The sequence below is a fragment of the Danio rerio genome, chromosome 16 (assembly GCF_049306965.1).
Source record: "Danio rerio strain Tuebingen ecotype United States chromosome 16, GRCz12tu, whole genome shotgun sequence".
Lineage (NCBI taxonomy): Eukaryota > Metazoa > Chordata > Actinopteri > Cypriniformes > Danionidae > Danio > Danio rerio.
The window spans coordinates 12,868,693-12,881,004 of record NC_133191.1 but is presented as its reverse complement, the minus strand read 5'-3'; the positions used below and the strand labels follow the sequence as shown (position 1 = coordinate 12,881,004).

At 35.7% G+C, this 12,312-nt stretch overlaps 1 protein-coding gene and 1 long non-coding RNA gene across 10 annotated transcripts in view; one reads left to right on the top strand and one right to left on the bottom strand.

Annotated features, from left to right (window-relative positions):
* LOC137487882 (uncharacterized) overlaps positions 1 to 10,508 on the top strand; it is a 48,721-nt gene extending 38,213 nt beyond the window's left edge. For 4 of the 6 annotated variants that reach the window (XR_012392037.1, XR_012392040.1, XR_012392038.1 and 1 more), the window contains 2 exons: positions 2,272 to 2,517; positions 8,963 to 10,507. This is a non-coding gene — a long non-coding RNA (uncharacterized lncRNA). Of the gene's footprint in view, positions 1 to 2,271; positions 2,518 to 8,962 lie in introns of all 6 variants that reach the window. The other 2 variants (XR_011006659.2, XR_012392036.1) reach the window with 1 other exon arrangement.
* rasip1 (Ras interacting protein 1) overlaps positions 1 to 12,312 on the bottom strand; it is a 66,612-nt gene that overhangs the window by 32,729 nt on the left and 21,571 nt on the right. For all 4 annotated transcript variants that reach the window (XR_012391323.1, XM_073924517.1, XM_073924518.1 and 1 more), the window contains 3 exon segments: positions 8,922 to 9,370; positions 2,202 to 2,462; positions 416 to 642 (listed from right to left, as the gene is read on the bottom strand). Coding sequence is in view for 3 of the 4 variants with exons in the window: in XM_073924517.1 (XP_073780618.1) it covers positions 416 to 642; positions 2,202 to 2,462; positions 8,922 to 9,370 (937 nt within the window). In the remaining variant the exon portion in view is untranslated.

Here is a 12,312-nt window from a genome sequence, read left to right as displayed (position 1 = left end):
TGGCTTCAGGTGTGCTTATATGCTGAGATAATTGCAGATGTCGCACACCTGCGCAAGCTTACGCTGCCAATTAATTTCATTCATTGGCCCGCTCAATACTCTCCAGATAAGCGGCTTCTGATCCGAATCCTCCCATTCATGGCACTGAAGTTCCCCAACCGAAGGGGAACCTTAGTTCATGCTGTGTAAACATTAAAAATTAATGAGAAATAATCTTGAAGTTTAAGATTCAACTTCTGATGTGTAAGATTTTACAGGTAATGCAAAATTAAATGTTGTTATTATAATTAAATGACATAAGAGCAAATACAAATCTGAACCAAAACTAATTTTTATTTTTATAAGTCTTGTCAGTTCAGTTTCACATTATTGAGCTTGCGACATGCTGAAAAGTGGCCCTGTTTTTTTCTTTTACCTCTCCTCCTTCAGTTGCGATCATGCTCACTATATTCTTCCTGTCCTGTCCATTGTTTTGGGCACAGCCAGAGCGGCGAGGGTCATTGCCAGTGTTTCCCTGTCGGCGCCTCAGACTAAGGTTCATGTCACTGATGCTCCTCCTGAGCTCTGAGTTCCGCCCTCGATGACCTCGCTCTTCCTCAGCTCCGCCCCCAGAAGACATGCGGCTCTGCCTCCAGCGCACACCTGTCACCACAGCAGATCTCGCATTTGTTTGTTTATGGACTTGACTTATACTGTACATACATAGAGATCACAACAGTCACAGTTATTAGTTTCCTTGGTAAATATGAGCTAAATAATCTCTTTTTTTAATTTATACTCAAAAAATCATTCATTAAAATAAAACAAATGAAAATGGGTGCAAATCAATTCTTTTGATTTAAAACAAATTCTAGTACATATTGGATGAAATTGTTTTGTTATTTGTTTATTTGTTTGTTTGTTATTGCAACCTCCATTTGCCCTGATAACATCTCTGAGTGTTTTCCTAAAATGCCTGTTGGAGGAAACCTGGAAAGAGATTAGAGAGCATTTTTCTTTACAGCATCTCTTCACATCCTTATATTTCAGGTTCAGACTGATCTCACGAGAAAACGTAAGTATAGTTTAGTGGCTAATTCGTACGAATTCGTACGAGTTCAGTCGTACGAAATGGTACGATTTTAAAAAGGAGTCGTGGCACCTAACCCCACCCCTAACCCCAACCGTCATTGGGGGATGAGCAAATCTTACTAAATGGTACGAATTAGATCGTACGAATTCATACGAATTAGCCACTAAATGAAAAAGTTACTAATTGCCGTGAGATTGTGTTGTTCAGGTCCTCTCCAGCTTTTTTCCAATAAGGAGACTGGCCTGCTAATGGCACACTGATATACATTTCTTCACAATTTTTTCAAATGTACTTTTCTAGTCATCTCAACTTAAATTAATGAAACTGACTCAAAATATTAAGTTAAATTAAGGTACAACTTTTACAATTGAGCTGAAACCTGATTAACTTATTAAAATAAGTTAAAGTAACAAAAAAAATTGTTGTCTTGACTTTTTGTCATTTAATTTTTTACAGTGAGAATATTTTTTTTTATCATTGTCATTATGAGAGATTCAATCAAGGCTTCGCCATTATAAGACATCTAGCATATTAGGCTTTCAGGCTTTCTTTTATGTTGGTATTTGATAGAATGCGATGCTGCTGTGATCTAAACAAAATACTGTTCAAAGCAATTAGTTGACTTTACTTCGAAAGATTCATAACGTTTCCATTGGATTGGTTTGATTTAATTGAATGCTTTTTCAATGGAATTTCAATGAAAATGGAATTTTCAAACCTCTGCTTATTCTGTCAAACACTTTCAAATTTTGGAAGCACAACAATCTTCTGCTTCATATCAGAACTGTACACTTTTGTTTACTCATTATTGAGGATGAATAACAGAATTTGTCTTTTCTGTTTTATATTTATATTCCTGAGAAACAGAGCTATGAACACTTTTGAGTTTTTTCACCCAAACAATGAACGTAAATATGCTTCAGAGATATTTCACTATTGAATATGTTTAGATCTGCCAAAAATGTGTATGTGATTTAGAGAAAAGTATTTATTTCATGATAAGGCATCCCATTTTCTATTGTTTCAATTGAATGAATGTTTTTTTTTTTGAAAGCATGGTTATTTTTTGCTGTCATTCTCTAAGTATGCCAATAATTTAGACCATGACTGTGTATTAAGATGTTCTAACCTTGATAGCTTTCTCCATCCCTCTCTCTTTCCTTCTCCTTCTCTTTCTCCTCCCTCTCATACTCATCCAGGCGCTGGATCTCGAAGCGTCGCTCGAAACCGTCTTTGGGCCTCCACATATCCACCAGCTGTAAGGGACATTCCCAGGACGCTACACCCCTCCGGCACTCCGTTTGCCATTTAACAGCTCCATCTGCCTGGTGAATGGGCTTTCCAATGACATCACACAACAGGAAGTCCTCGGGGAAATATTTCTGGAGAGCTGACCAGGTGAACAGGAAGTCGGGACATTCAGAAGGGAAAGGCACAATGAGCGGGTAAAGCCTAGCTTCCTTCAGCTAATCTGTTACGTTTCAGAATGCATGTTGACTATTTGGGGCTTGCTTTTGATGTTTTATTTTTCAGAAATACAAGATTTAGATAAATCCTAGGATGCATAATTATATGAAAGTTCCAAAACCAATGACAACAACAATTCAAACACCTCAAAAGCACCATCAAATGGATTTTAAAAAGATGAAATGTCAAAACACACAACATTGTGTTGAGTAAGTGTCTCCTTCAAGGGATTGTTCACCCAAAACTATACATTTACTCATTATTTACTCACCCTCTTGAGTTATTTTTTCTGTTGAACCAAAAAGAAGATGTTCTAAAGAAAGTTGGAAACCAGAACTCTTTTTATCCATACTATAAAAAAGATACTATGGCTATGGAAGTCAATGGCTACTGGTTTCTGACATTCTTCAGAATATCTTCTTTTTGGTTCAACATAAAAAAAAGAGACTCAAACAGGTATAGAACAAGTTGAGCGTGAGTCAACAATAGCTCTGTTTCCATCCAAAGATGTGAATTAGGTATATGTGCAAAACTGGAATATCGCATAAAACATTTGTGAATTACAATCGATGTGTTCGGAGAAGACACTGTTGGCCTTTTACTTTTATCCTCCTGAGACCCCGCCAGTTGACTTGTGTCCTCTGTAGTGGACATTGCGTTTTCAAGAATTTTCTTTAAATTTTTTGAGCTACACTGTCAAGTCTTGTTGTACTGTTCAGAGGACATCCTGGGCTTTCTAGTGATTTGTCATTTGATTGGCTGGCATGCTAGGAACCACTTCTTACACTGCATCCAAAATGGCCGACATACAAAAAACCCATTTTATTGGAAGAAGAGAGGCATGTAAAATTTAGCTTTTTAAATGTTTTTTTTTTAACTATTATTATTACATGTATATTTGTTTATTAAAGTGTCAGGAACAATACATTTAGCTTTTAAAGCTGTTTACTTGTTTGTGTTTCAAAATCATCCTTTTTTCCACTATAATGGACAGCAGGACTTCTTAATGTAATTAATGACTGTATGTTGTAGGAGGCAGAACTGAAGCAGAGAGGATTCTTTATAAGATAATTGAGGGAGACTCTGATTTAGAGTCTGACAATCAGACAATTAGAGAATTACAGACATTTAGAGAATGACAATCAGTTTTAAATCGCTTATATGTTCATTTTTTTTGGATTAACAAAAAAAATTGTTTTGGATTAACATCCATTTTGGATTAACATCCATAAACATTTTTTTTTTTTTTTTAGTTTGGCTCTTTTTCAGACTAAATTGTTCCTGGAATTTCAATACAAAAGGAAAAAAATGGCTTTTGTTTTGTTTTTGTTACATTAATACTGAATTAATATTATTTTACAGCCATACCCGTACAGTTTTGTTTTGAGTGGTGGTCGTTTCGAATTAAAATGGTCCTGTGATCCACTACAGTGGACATCCTGTAAAATTAAAAATAAAAACAAAATGTAAATACTCTAAATTTTAGAATTTTTTTTTAACCCAAAGGATGTAAGAAATCACAAAAAAATAAGAAAAAAATAAGATTTTTTTTTTCTTTGGGTCTTAGGAGGATTTATACTATAATTATCTTGCTTATCTAAGTTTATCACAGAGTCTTTGTATGTCATGTGGATGTTTTCTTATGTGGAGTCTCATTAGTTTTCTGTTAGTCTATTTGATACCTTTTAAGATTCCAAGAAGACTGTATCATTAAAATTGCACCTGAATCCTATTTTTGGAAATTTTTGTCCTCATCTCATCACTGTAACGTGACAGAGATGCTCTTTGGGATCGCAGATGCTCATGACAGAGCATGGGAGGTAAAATATTAAACCTCTTTAATGAGACTTTAACTAAGAGATTTCAGGATGATCAAAACTAAATTTCAGATGTTTTACAATGTGTGTCCATATATATCATGCCCCTTTCTTTAATATTTCAAATAATCTCTGAGGTCCAGAGAGTGTGCGAGAAGCTTCAAAATAAAGCTTAAGAACTGCCCCTTTTTTGGCTTTGATCCTAATAGTGCCATTTGGTGTCTGCCGCTTTAAATTTAAATGAGATTGTGTTCTTTTTAAAAGAGGGCGGAGCTACAAATGCCTATGCGGTAGATTCAAAAACAAGACTAACGTTCTGCGCTAATAAGGAAGAGATTGTCACTAATGGGGTGTACATTCCTGCTTTGATGTACAAAGGGAGAAGGTCAATCAAATTGTTTCTGTTTTTATGAAGTGTGATTTATAAAAAATAAAATGAATACATTTTTACTATTAGAAGCTGGTTATGTTCATAGACTGTTGCCACATAACTGTGTTTAAACCCCTTAAAAAAATTATTTTAACATAAAAGGTCTTCTTTAATGTTGACCCAGTTCCTACATGAAAGCAGATTACCATTGTGTAGTATAGATTAGCTACGGTTATGTGACTCACAAAATCACATTACTTTTATGCAAATTTTATACTTCATGGAAAACACAATATTTATTAAAAGATATTATACACACACTGCAGATATCATCTTTCTGAAAATGACACTATGTATACTGCAGGTGAATGACTATATACTGTCCAACCTATACACAACACCTTAACGTTCTGATTTAGATTGAAATAAAAGCCCTCTCAAATAAGCTTGAGTGTAATTGAATGGAATGCTGGAGTTTATTCAGTATATGTGTTTGCATTGTAGTTTTTGTACTTTTCACTTATTGGATAAAATGTTTATCCAACTCAGTTGTGCACATAAGTTTTTTTTACATACATTTTCAAAATGTGTTTGCATCTTGGTGTTTCCATTTAGCCTTTTTTAAGCTATTGTGCTAAATGTCCATACAATAGTTGGATTGAAACATAGCTACACTATAAAATTCATTCATTCATTTTTGCCTTAGTCCCTTTATTAATCAGGGGTCACCACAGCGGAATGAACCTCCAATTTATCCAGCATATGTTTTACACAGCATAAGTTTTACGCCAAAACTGGGAAACACATACACTTCGAACAATTTAGCTTACCCAATTCATCTTTAGTGCATGTCTTTGGACTGTGGAGGAAACCCCCACCAGCACAGGGAGAACATGCAAACACCAAACAAATGCCAACTGACCCAGCTGAGGCTCGAACCAGCGACCTTCTTGCTGTGAAGTAGTTGTGCAAGCCACTGCACCACCGTGACGCACACTGTTAAATATATCTGTTAATTAACAGTTTCCGTATTTTGTGATTCACAAGTGTTTTCTGTTTATTTACAGTTGTGAACTGCATTATGGGACCTTAATCTCTGCTCTGTCGACTTCTGATGTTGAAAATTCAACTCTACAGTTTTACAAAGTGACTTTTATTGACATTTTAGTAGTTTGAAATAATATAATGTATATGAAACAATATGTAAAGAAGCAAGGGAGCTTTTACTTCTTTAGGAATAGATTTGCTCTTAATATTGATGGGGACGTACGTCCCTAGAGCGCATGTGCTTAACAGCACAAATTCTGTTTTGTGCTTTTAAAAACATTTAAACACTTAATAATACAAATAACAATTAATTTAGCATGTCCTATGCTGCAAAAGTCAATTTACATGATTTATTGTAATCTGGGTTTGAGGAGATATGAATGTGCAGAAATTTAGAGAGGTATGTGATGAAATGGAACCGTTTTTATCCCTATTATCTATTATATATGTCTATGGATTTAATCCTTTGAGCACCTCTAGGTTATTAAGGGTTGACAGAGCATTATTTTATTTTAAAGGCAATTATTGGTGGGGATTTTTCAGTAATTGGTGGATATTGGTAGCGACATGTACCCATGTGGCAATTCTACCCCCTTGTTGACAGTTTATTACAAAGTTTTTCTACCATAATAAAGAGCACCAACCAAGACAATATAGCACTTTAAACTATTAAAAATGTTCATAAGTCACTTTTTTTAAACTTTTCATGGTTAAAAATTGTTGAAAGAAAGATTAAGGTCTTAATGAGCACCTTGAAGGGAGAGGTTACTATGTCAGTATGAGTGACCATAGGTTAAGGTGGACACCCATGACATGTGGAGTCCCACAAGGCTCAATTCTAGCAGCTCTCCTGTTCAACCTTTGTATCCTTTTCTCTGAGCCAAATTATGAGAAAGAACCAAATCTCCTACCACAGCTATGCTGGTGACACTCAGATCTACTTTGCCTAAAGCTGCAGTTACACTGGGCTTTTCCTCCCATAGACTTCCATTCATACGCACGCGAATGCGTCAGACCGGAAACGCAGGGTCATGCGTCAAGTTTCGCAGGTTGCTGCAGTGCAGAGTTCAAGCTTGGTGAACTCTGACCTGCGAAATCGCATCACTTGACTGCGTGAGACCAATCGAGGATCAAAGCATGACCTCTCTGGACAGAAACCATGGAGCAATCGCTCACTTTTTTAAATGTCTAATGAGCTTGTTTAATCCAGTCCCTTTTCGCAGCACCGCATGACAGAATATTGCATGCTCAAACACTAATGTGACCACAGCTTTACTGCCTAATGACTACCGCCCTATTGACCCCCTCTGCCAGTGCATTGATGAAATGAACAGTTGGATGTGTCAAAACTTCCTTCAGTTAAACAAAGAAAAAACTGAAGTCATTGTGTTTGGGAACAGAGATGAGGTTCTCGAGGTGAATGCATACCTTGGCTCTAAGGGTCAAACAACAAAAAATAAGGTCAAGAATCTTGGTGTGACTCTGGAGTCAGATCTGAGTTTCAATAGTCATATCAAAGCAGTTAGTAAATCAGCATACTATCATCTCAAAAACATTGCAAGAATCAGATGCTTTTTATTCAGTGACGACTTCGAGAAACTTGTTCATGCTTTTATCAGCAGTAGGGTGGGTTACTGTAACGTTCTCCTTACTGGCCTTCCCAAAAAGACAGTCAGACAGTTGCAGCTCATCCAGAACGCTGCGGCCAGGATTCTGACCAGAACCAGGAAATCAGAGCACATTAAATCTGTCCTCAGGTCTTTACACCGGCTCCCAGTTACGTTCAGAATAGATTTTAGGGTGCTTTCACACCTGTGAATCGATTCAGTTGTTCCGAAACAGAGATTAAAATTGTTACATTGTTGCTCTTTGCTCTTGGAGCGGTTCGCTTTCACACTGCAAAGTTTCTAATCGGACCAAAAGAGCTAAAACAAGTCACGTGTGAGTGAACTCTCCTCACATTGGTCAGAGTGTCAGGGTTTATTTTGCAGTGTCCCACTAAGCTGTCAGGAGAGGTGATGGTTTGGTGGTGATTGACAGGGTGCGCGCACGTGACGTGTCTGAGGACAGACGCGGTGGGGAGGGGTGAGGGTGCGCGACGTAGCCTATTTGAGGACCGGGAGGGAGACGCAAGAATACCGGGAGATCATCACTTGTTTGCAGGCATCCAGAGACTCGCGAAACTTCCCGCCCTACTCATAATTCTATCTTCATATAGCCGTAAGCCTATTACATATCCATAAAACACTGTGATATAACCGCGCTCAGATCGGATCGCTTTCTCACTGCAATCGAACCAGGGTTCATTTCACTCGAGCCGAGACCACCTCATTCAAGCGATCTCGGAGCGATTACTTTGGCGCAGAACAGAGCGCGATTGCCGTTTACATATGCCAATCGAACCGCGCTAACTGGGCAAACGAGACACGTTCCGAAACAAAAGTGTAGGTGTGAAAGCACCCTTAAAGTATTATTACTGAAGTATTAATACTTCACAGGTATGCTCACTGAATACAAACCTAACAGATCACTCAGATCTTTAGGATCATATAAACTAGAAATTCCAAGAGTTCAGTCAAAGCAGAGTGAATTGGCTTTTAGCTATTATGTCCCTCGCTGCTGGAATCAGCTTCCAGAAATGATCAGATGTGCTCCAACTGTAGGCACATTCAAATCAAGACTGAAAACACATCTGTTTAGCTGTGCCTTTACTGAATGAGCACTGTGCTACGGTCAACAGATCGCACTATTAAGTTTTTCTCTTCTTTTTCATTCTTTTATAACCTGTTTAAATACATTTTTATCAGTTTTCTTTTTAGTAATTTTTATTATTTTCTTATACTTGTCTTTTTTTCTTCCTGTTAATGTAAAGCACTTTGAATGAAATGCACTTTGCCACTGTGTATGAAATGTGCTATATAAAAAAAACTTGCCTTGCCTTGCCTAAAATGTAATTCAAAAGCATAAATAAAGGGGGAAAAATAAAAACATGAATCACAAAATATGGAAAACTGCTACTTCACAAATACCTTTTACAGTGTACATACAAAATTTTCACTTTTTGGTTGGCACTTTAATGATGTTTTTGTCACATATAGGTTTTGACAGCTGTGAACACTGAAATAATTTGACATGACTGTATATTTACCTGTGTCTTCACTCTCATTCTCTCTCTCTCTCTCCGTGTAGCGTGTGATGACCTGCTGAATGAGCTGGCGGGCAGTGGAGTGCATATTCGCCAGCAGGCTCCTGTAGTTGGCTCCACTGGACAGGGCATCTCCATAGATCTTGACCAGCCCGGGAGCATTAGAGGAGGCCGGAGGCAGGTAGTGATGGGATGAAGGGGTGGCTGAATGCGCCCATATCTCCCTTTCTCGTTCTCCAATGGCCCGGTCCCTGTCGCTATTGGACCGGCCCCTCAGAAAGAGGTGGGACAGACGCTTGGCCCGGGATTGCTGATTAGCCGGGCGAGGGCGGAGGAAGGCGGGGGAAGGGGATGGAGAGGGTGGGGCTAGAGAAGGGGTGGAGTGAGAGAGGGAGGAGGGGACTGATGATGGGGCCTCGTGCAGTGAAGCGGCATCTGAGCTCGTGGTGGATCTGATGGCAACAGAAAAAAGATGATCCACATCTGTCATCTTTTAAGCTACCTAAACATGCAGTGCTGTATGTGGGTCAAAGATAAGAAAGGTCCCATTTTTTTTTCTGAATCAAATTTAGTTTACAAAAGTCATATTATATACAGTTTTATGATAGCATTATTAATAGAGAGATATTTTTTCAACACATTTCTAAATATAATAGTTTTATAATTTATTTTTAATAACTGATTTATTTTGTCTTTGCCATGCTGACAGTACATAATATTTTTCTAGATATTTTTCAAGATACTTGTATTCAGCTTAAAGTAACATTTAAAGGCTTAACTAGATTAAATGGATTAACTAGGTAAGTTAGGGTAATCAGACAAATCATTGTATAATGATGGTTTGTTTTGTTGACAATCGAAAAATATATTTCTTAAGGGGCTAATAATATTGACATTAAAGTGATTTAAAACATTTTAAAACGGCTTTTATTTGAGCTCAAATAAAACAAATAAGACTTTCTCCAGAAGAAAAACATATTATAGGAAATACTGTGGAAATTTCCTTGCACAATTAAACATCACTTGAGAAACATTTAAAAAAGAATAAATATTTCACAGGAGGGCTAATAATTAGCCCTCAACTCTATATAGAACACATATTAAAGTGTTGATTTTAATGCTTAAAAACATTTTGTGAAAACAAAATGTGAAAGATATAGGTAAAATAATGGTTCAGTGTCGTTCAGCGTAACATTTATCTCAAATTTAAAAAGTTACCCTTACCTGTACATCTCAAAATATATAAAATAGTGTGTGATATATGATTGCACTTTAAATGGTTAAGACCTTCTTGCTGACATATAGATGGTTTGGAGGACATTGGCAAAGTGTAATGATTTAAAATTGTTTCAATTAATTTCCAATTAGTTTGTATTTTTGGGCAGCACTTTGATACATAAATAGAATAGATTCTGTGGTGTATAAACTGTTACACCAAAGAACATTTTCGAGTGTTTTCTGTAAATCGGTGTAAAAGTGTTTTATAGTCATTGTTTTTTTGCTTCGGAAAATCAAACATTTGAATGCCTAGAGGAAAAAAGTAAAGCTGTTTTGCAAATGCATTAAACTTTAGTATTTTGTTTATGCCTGAAAGTCCATTTTTCATTTTTGACAACAAACCTTTCCACAACGTTTCCATCCCTATAAGAAGTGTTAATGTAGTTATTACAGAGACCCTGTGTCACTTATTAATCAATTATAGGAAACGTACTGAACAATTAGACCAATGACAATATAATTACTTTTATTTTATTACTAGATCAATTCAATCATAAACAAAACACAATTACAATTTATTATTATATTTATTTTAAAATTAAATTTATTTTATTTTAATTCTATTAATTATGGAAAAATAGTATATATATATATATATATATATATATATATATATATATATATATATATATATATATATATATATATATTTATACAACAGTTCTGTCTTGTTCTTGAATCTGATTGGCTGATAGCCATGATATATTAAAGTAATATCAGCACCCGTAAAACCTCTTTACCCTTTGTGTATTACTCCGCCCACATACAACCAGCAAAAAGCAGACACTACAGATCTAAAGTTTAAAAGATGCTTGCTCAGCTGTTTAATTGTCAGCTTATGATTTGAATCTAAGGCGGAAGAAAGTAGTTCCTCATACAAAAGGGTTTTTGAGACTCTCCATGTTTGATTTTGTTTTTATATACACAATTATGCCGTCAAACTGTTGTATAAACGCAATATCACGCGAGTAGCAGTGCGATATGGCTGTATATCAGCACTGGTGGGGGCACTAAGGCACTCAGCCTGGGGCCTCGTGCTAACGCACGCCTCCCACCAGTGCCGATATACAGCCATATAGCACTGCTACTCGTGTCATATTGCTCATATATGTATATATATATTCTATCTTAGTATGTTGTTTAATTTTAAAGTACAACTGTCCTACTATCATACTGCATTAAAAGGAAACTGCATTAAAAGGATGATTTTATTAAAAAAAAGGACCTTGCTTTTGTTTTTTGAAGTTAGAATCATTTCCTAATAAGTAGTAATTGTTTTAAAACACCACAAACAAACTTGCAAGGGTTGAAATATGGTCAATATGTAAAATATCCCTACATTTTCTTATATAGTAATAATAATAATAATAAAATTCTGTTAAAGTATCACATAATTTGACATATTTTTGTTCAAAGCACACTCGGCACATGATATATTAATTATAACAGAATTAATTAAAAATAACTTTCACTTATAGGGGCTATATGTAGAATTCAGAAACCTTGTTATTACTGACACAGGTGGCAATTAAGTGTCCTCCATTCAACTCCAGGTTATTGGCTTTGCATGAGACTGAATGTTACTCTGTTGCTGTATGACAAATAAAGTCATTATTTCAAAGGGGTATGATGATTTCTATAGTCACTGTAACTTTATGAAACATTACATGCAATGTACACTGCTGAAAACAAAATTCTGATTCATTTGTTGATAAATAAATAAAATAAACAATTAAAATGTCAGCAGTGAGATCACAGAAGTTAAGGAAACAGGTCAAAATGGAAAAACAGCTCTGAGATACATGTAAATATCATGTTTTAGATTTTTTTTTAATTTTTAAAAAGCATTGTTTAAATAAAAACCAATGTACTAAAATTATATTAATAAATGATCATTCTAACACATAGCCCTCATGGATGTTTAAAATTCATTAAGTAACCAAAAAAGTGAATGAATTCATGATTTGTATTAAAAATAAATGTAAAAATTTTTAAAAGTAAAGTCAAAGATGCATACACCTGTATTCATTGTGATTAGTTTCTCATCCTTGGTTACATCACATTACGTTTTTTTTTTTCTTTTTTTTTTTTTTGAGTCATGAAACCAAAACATCAA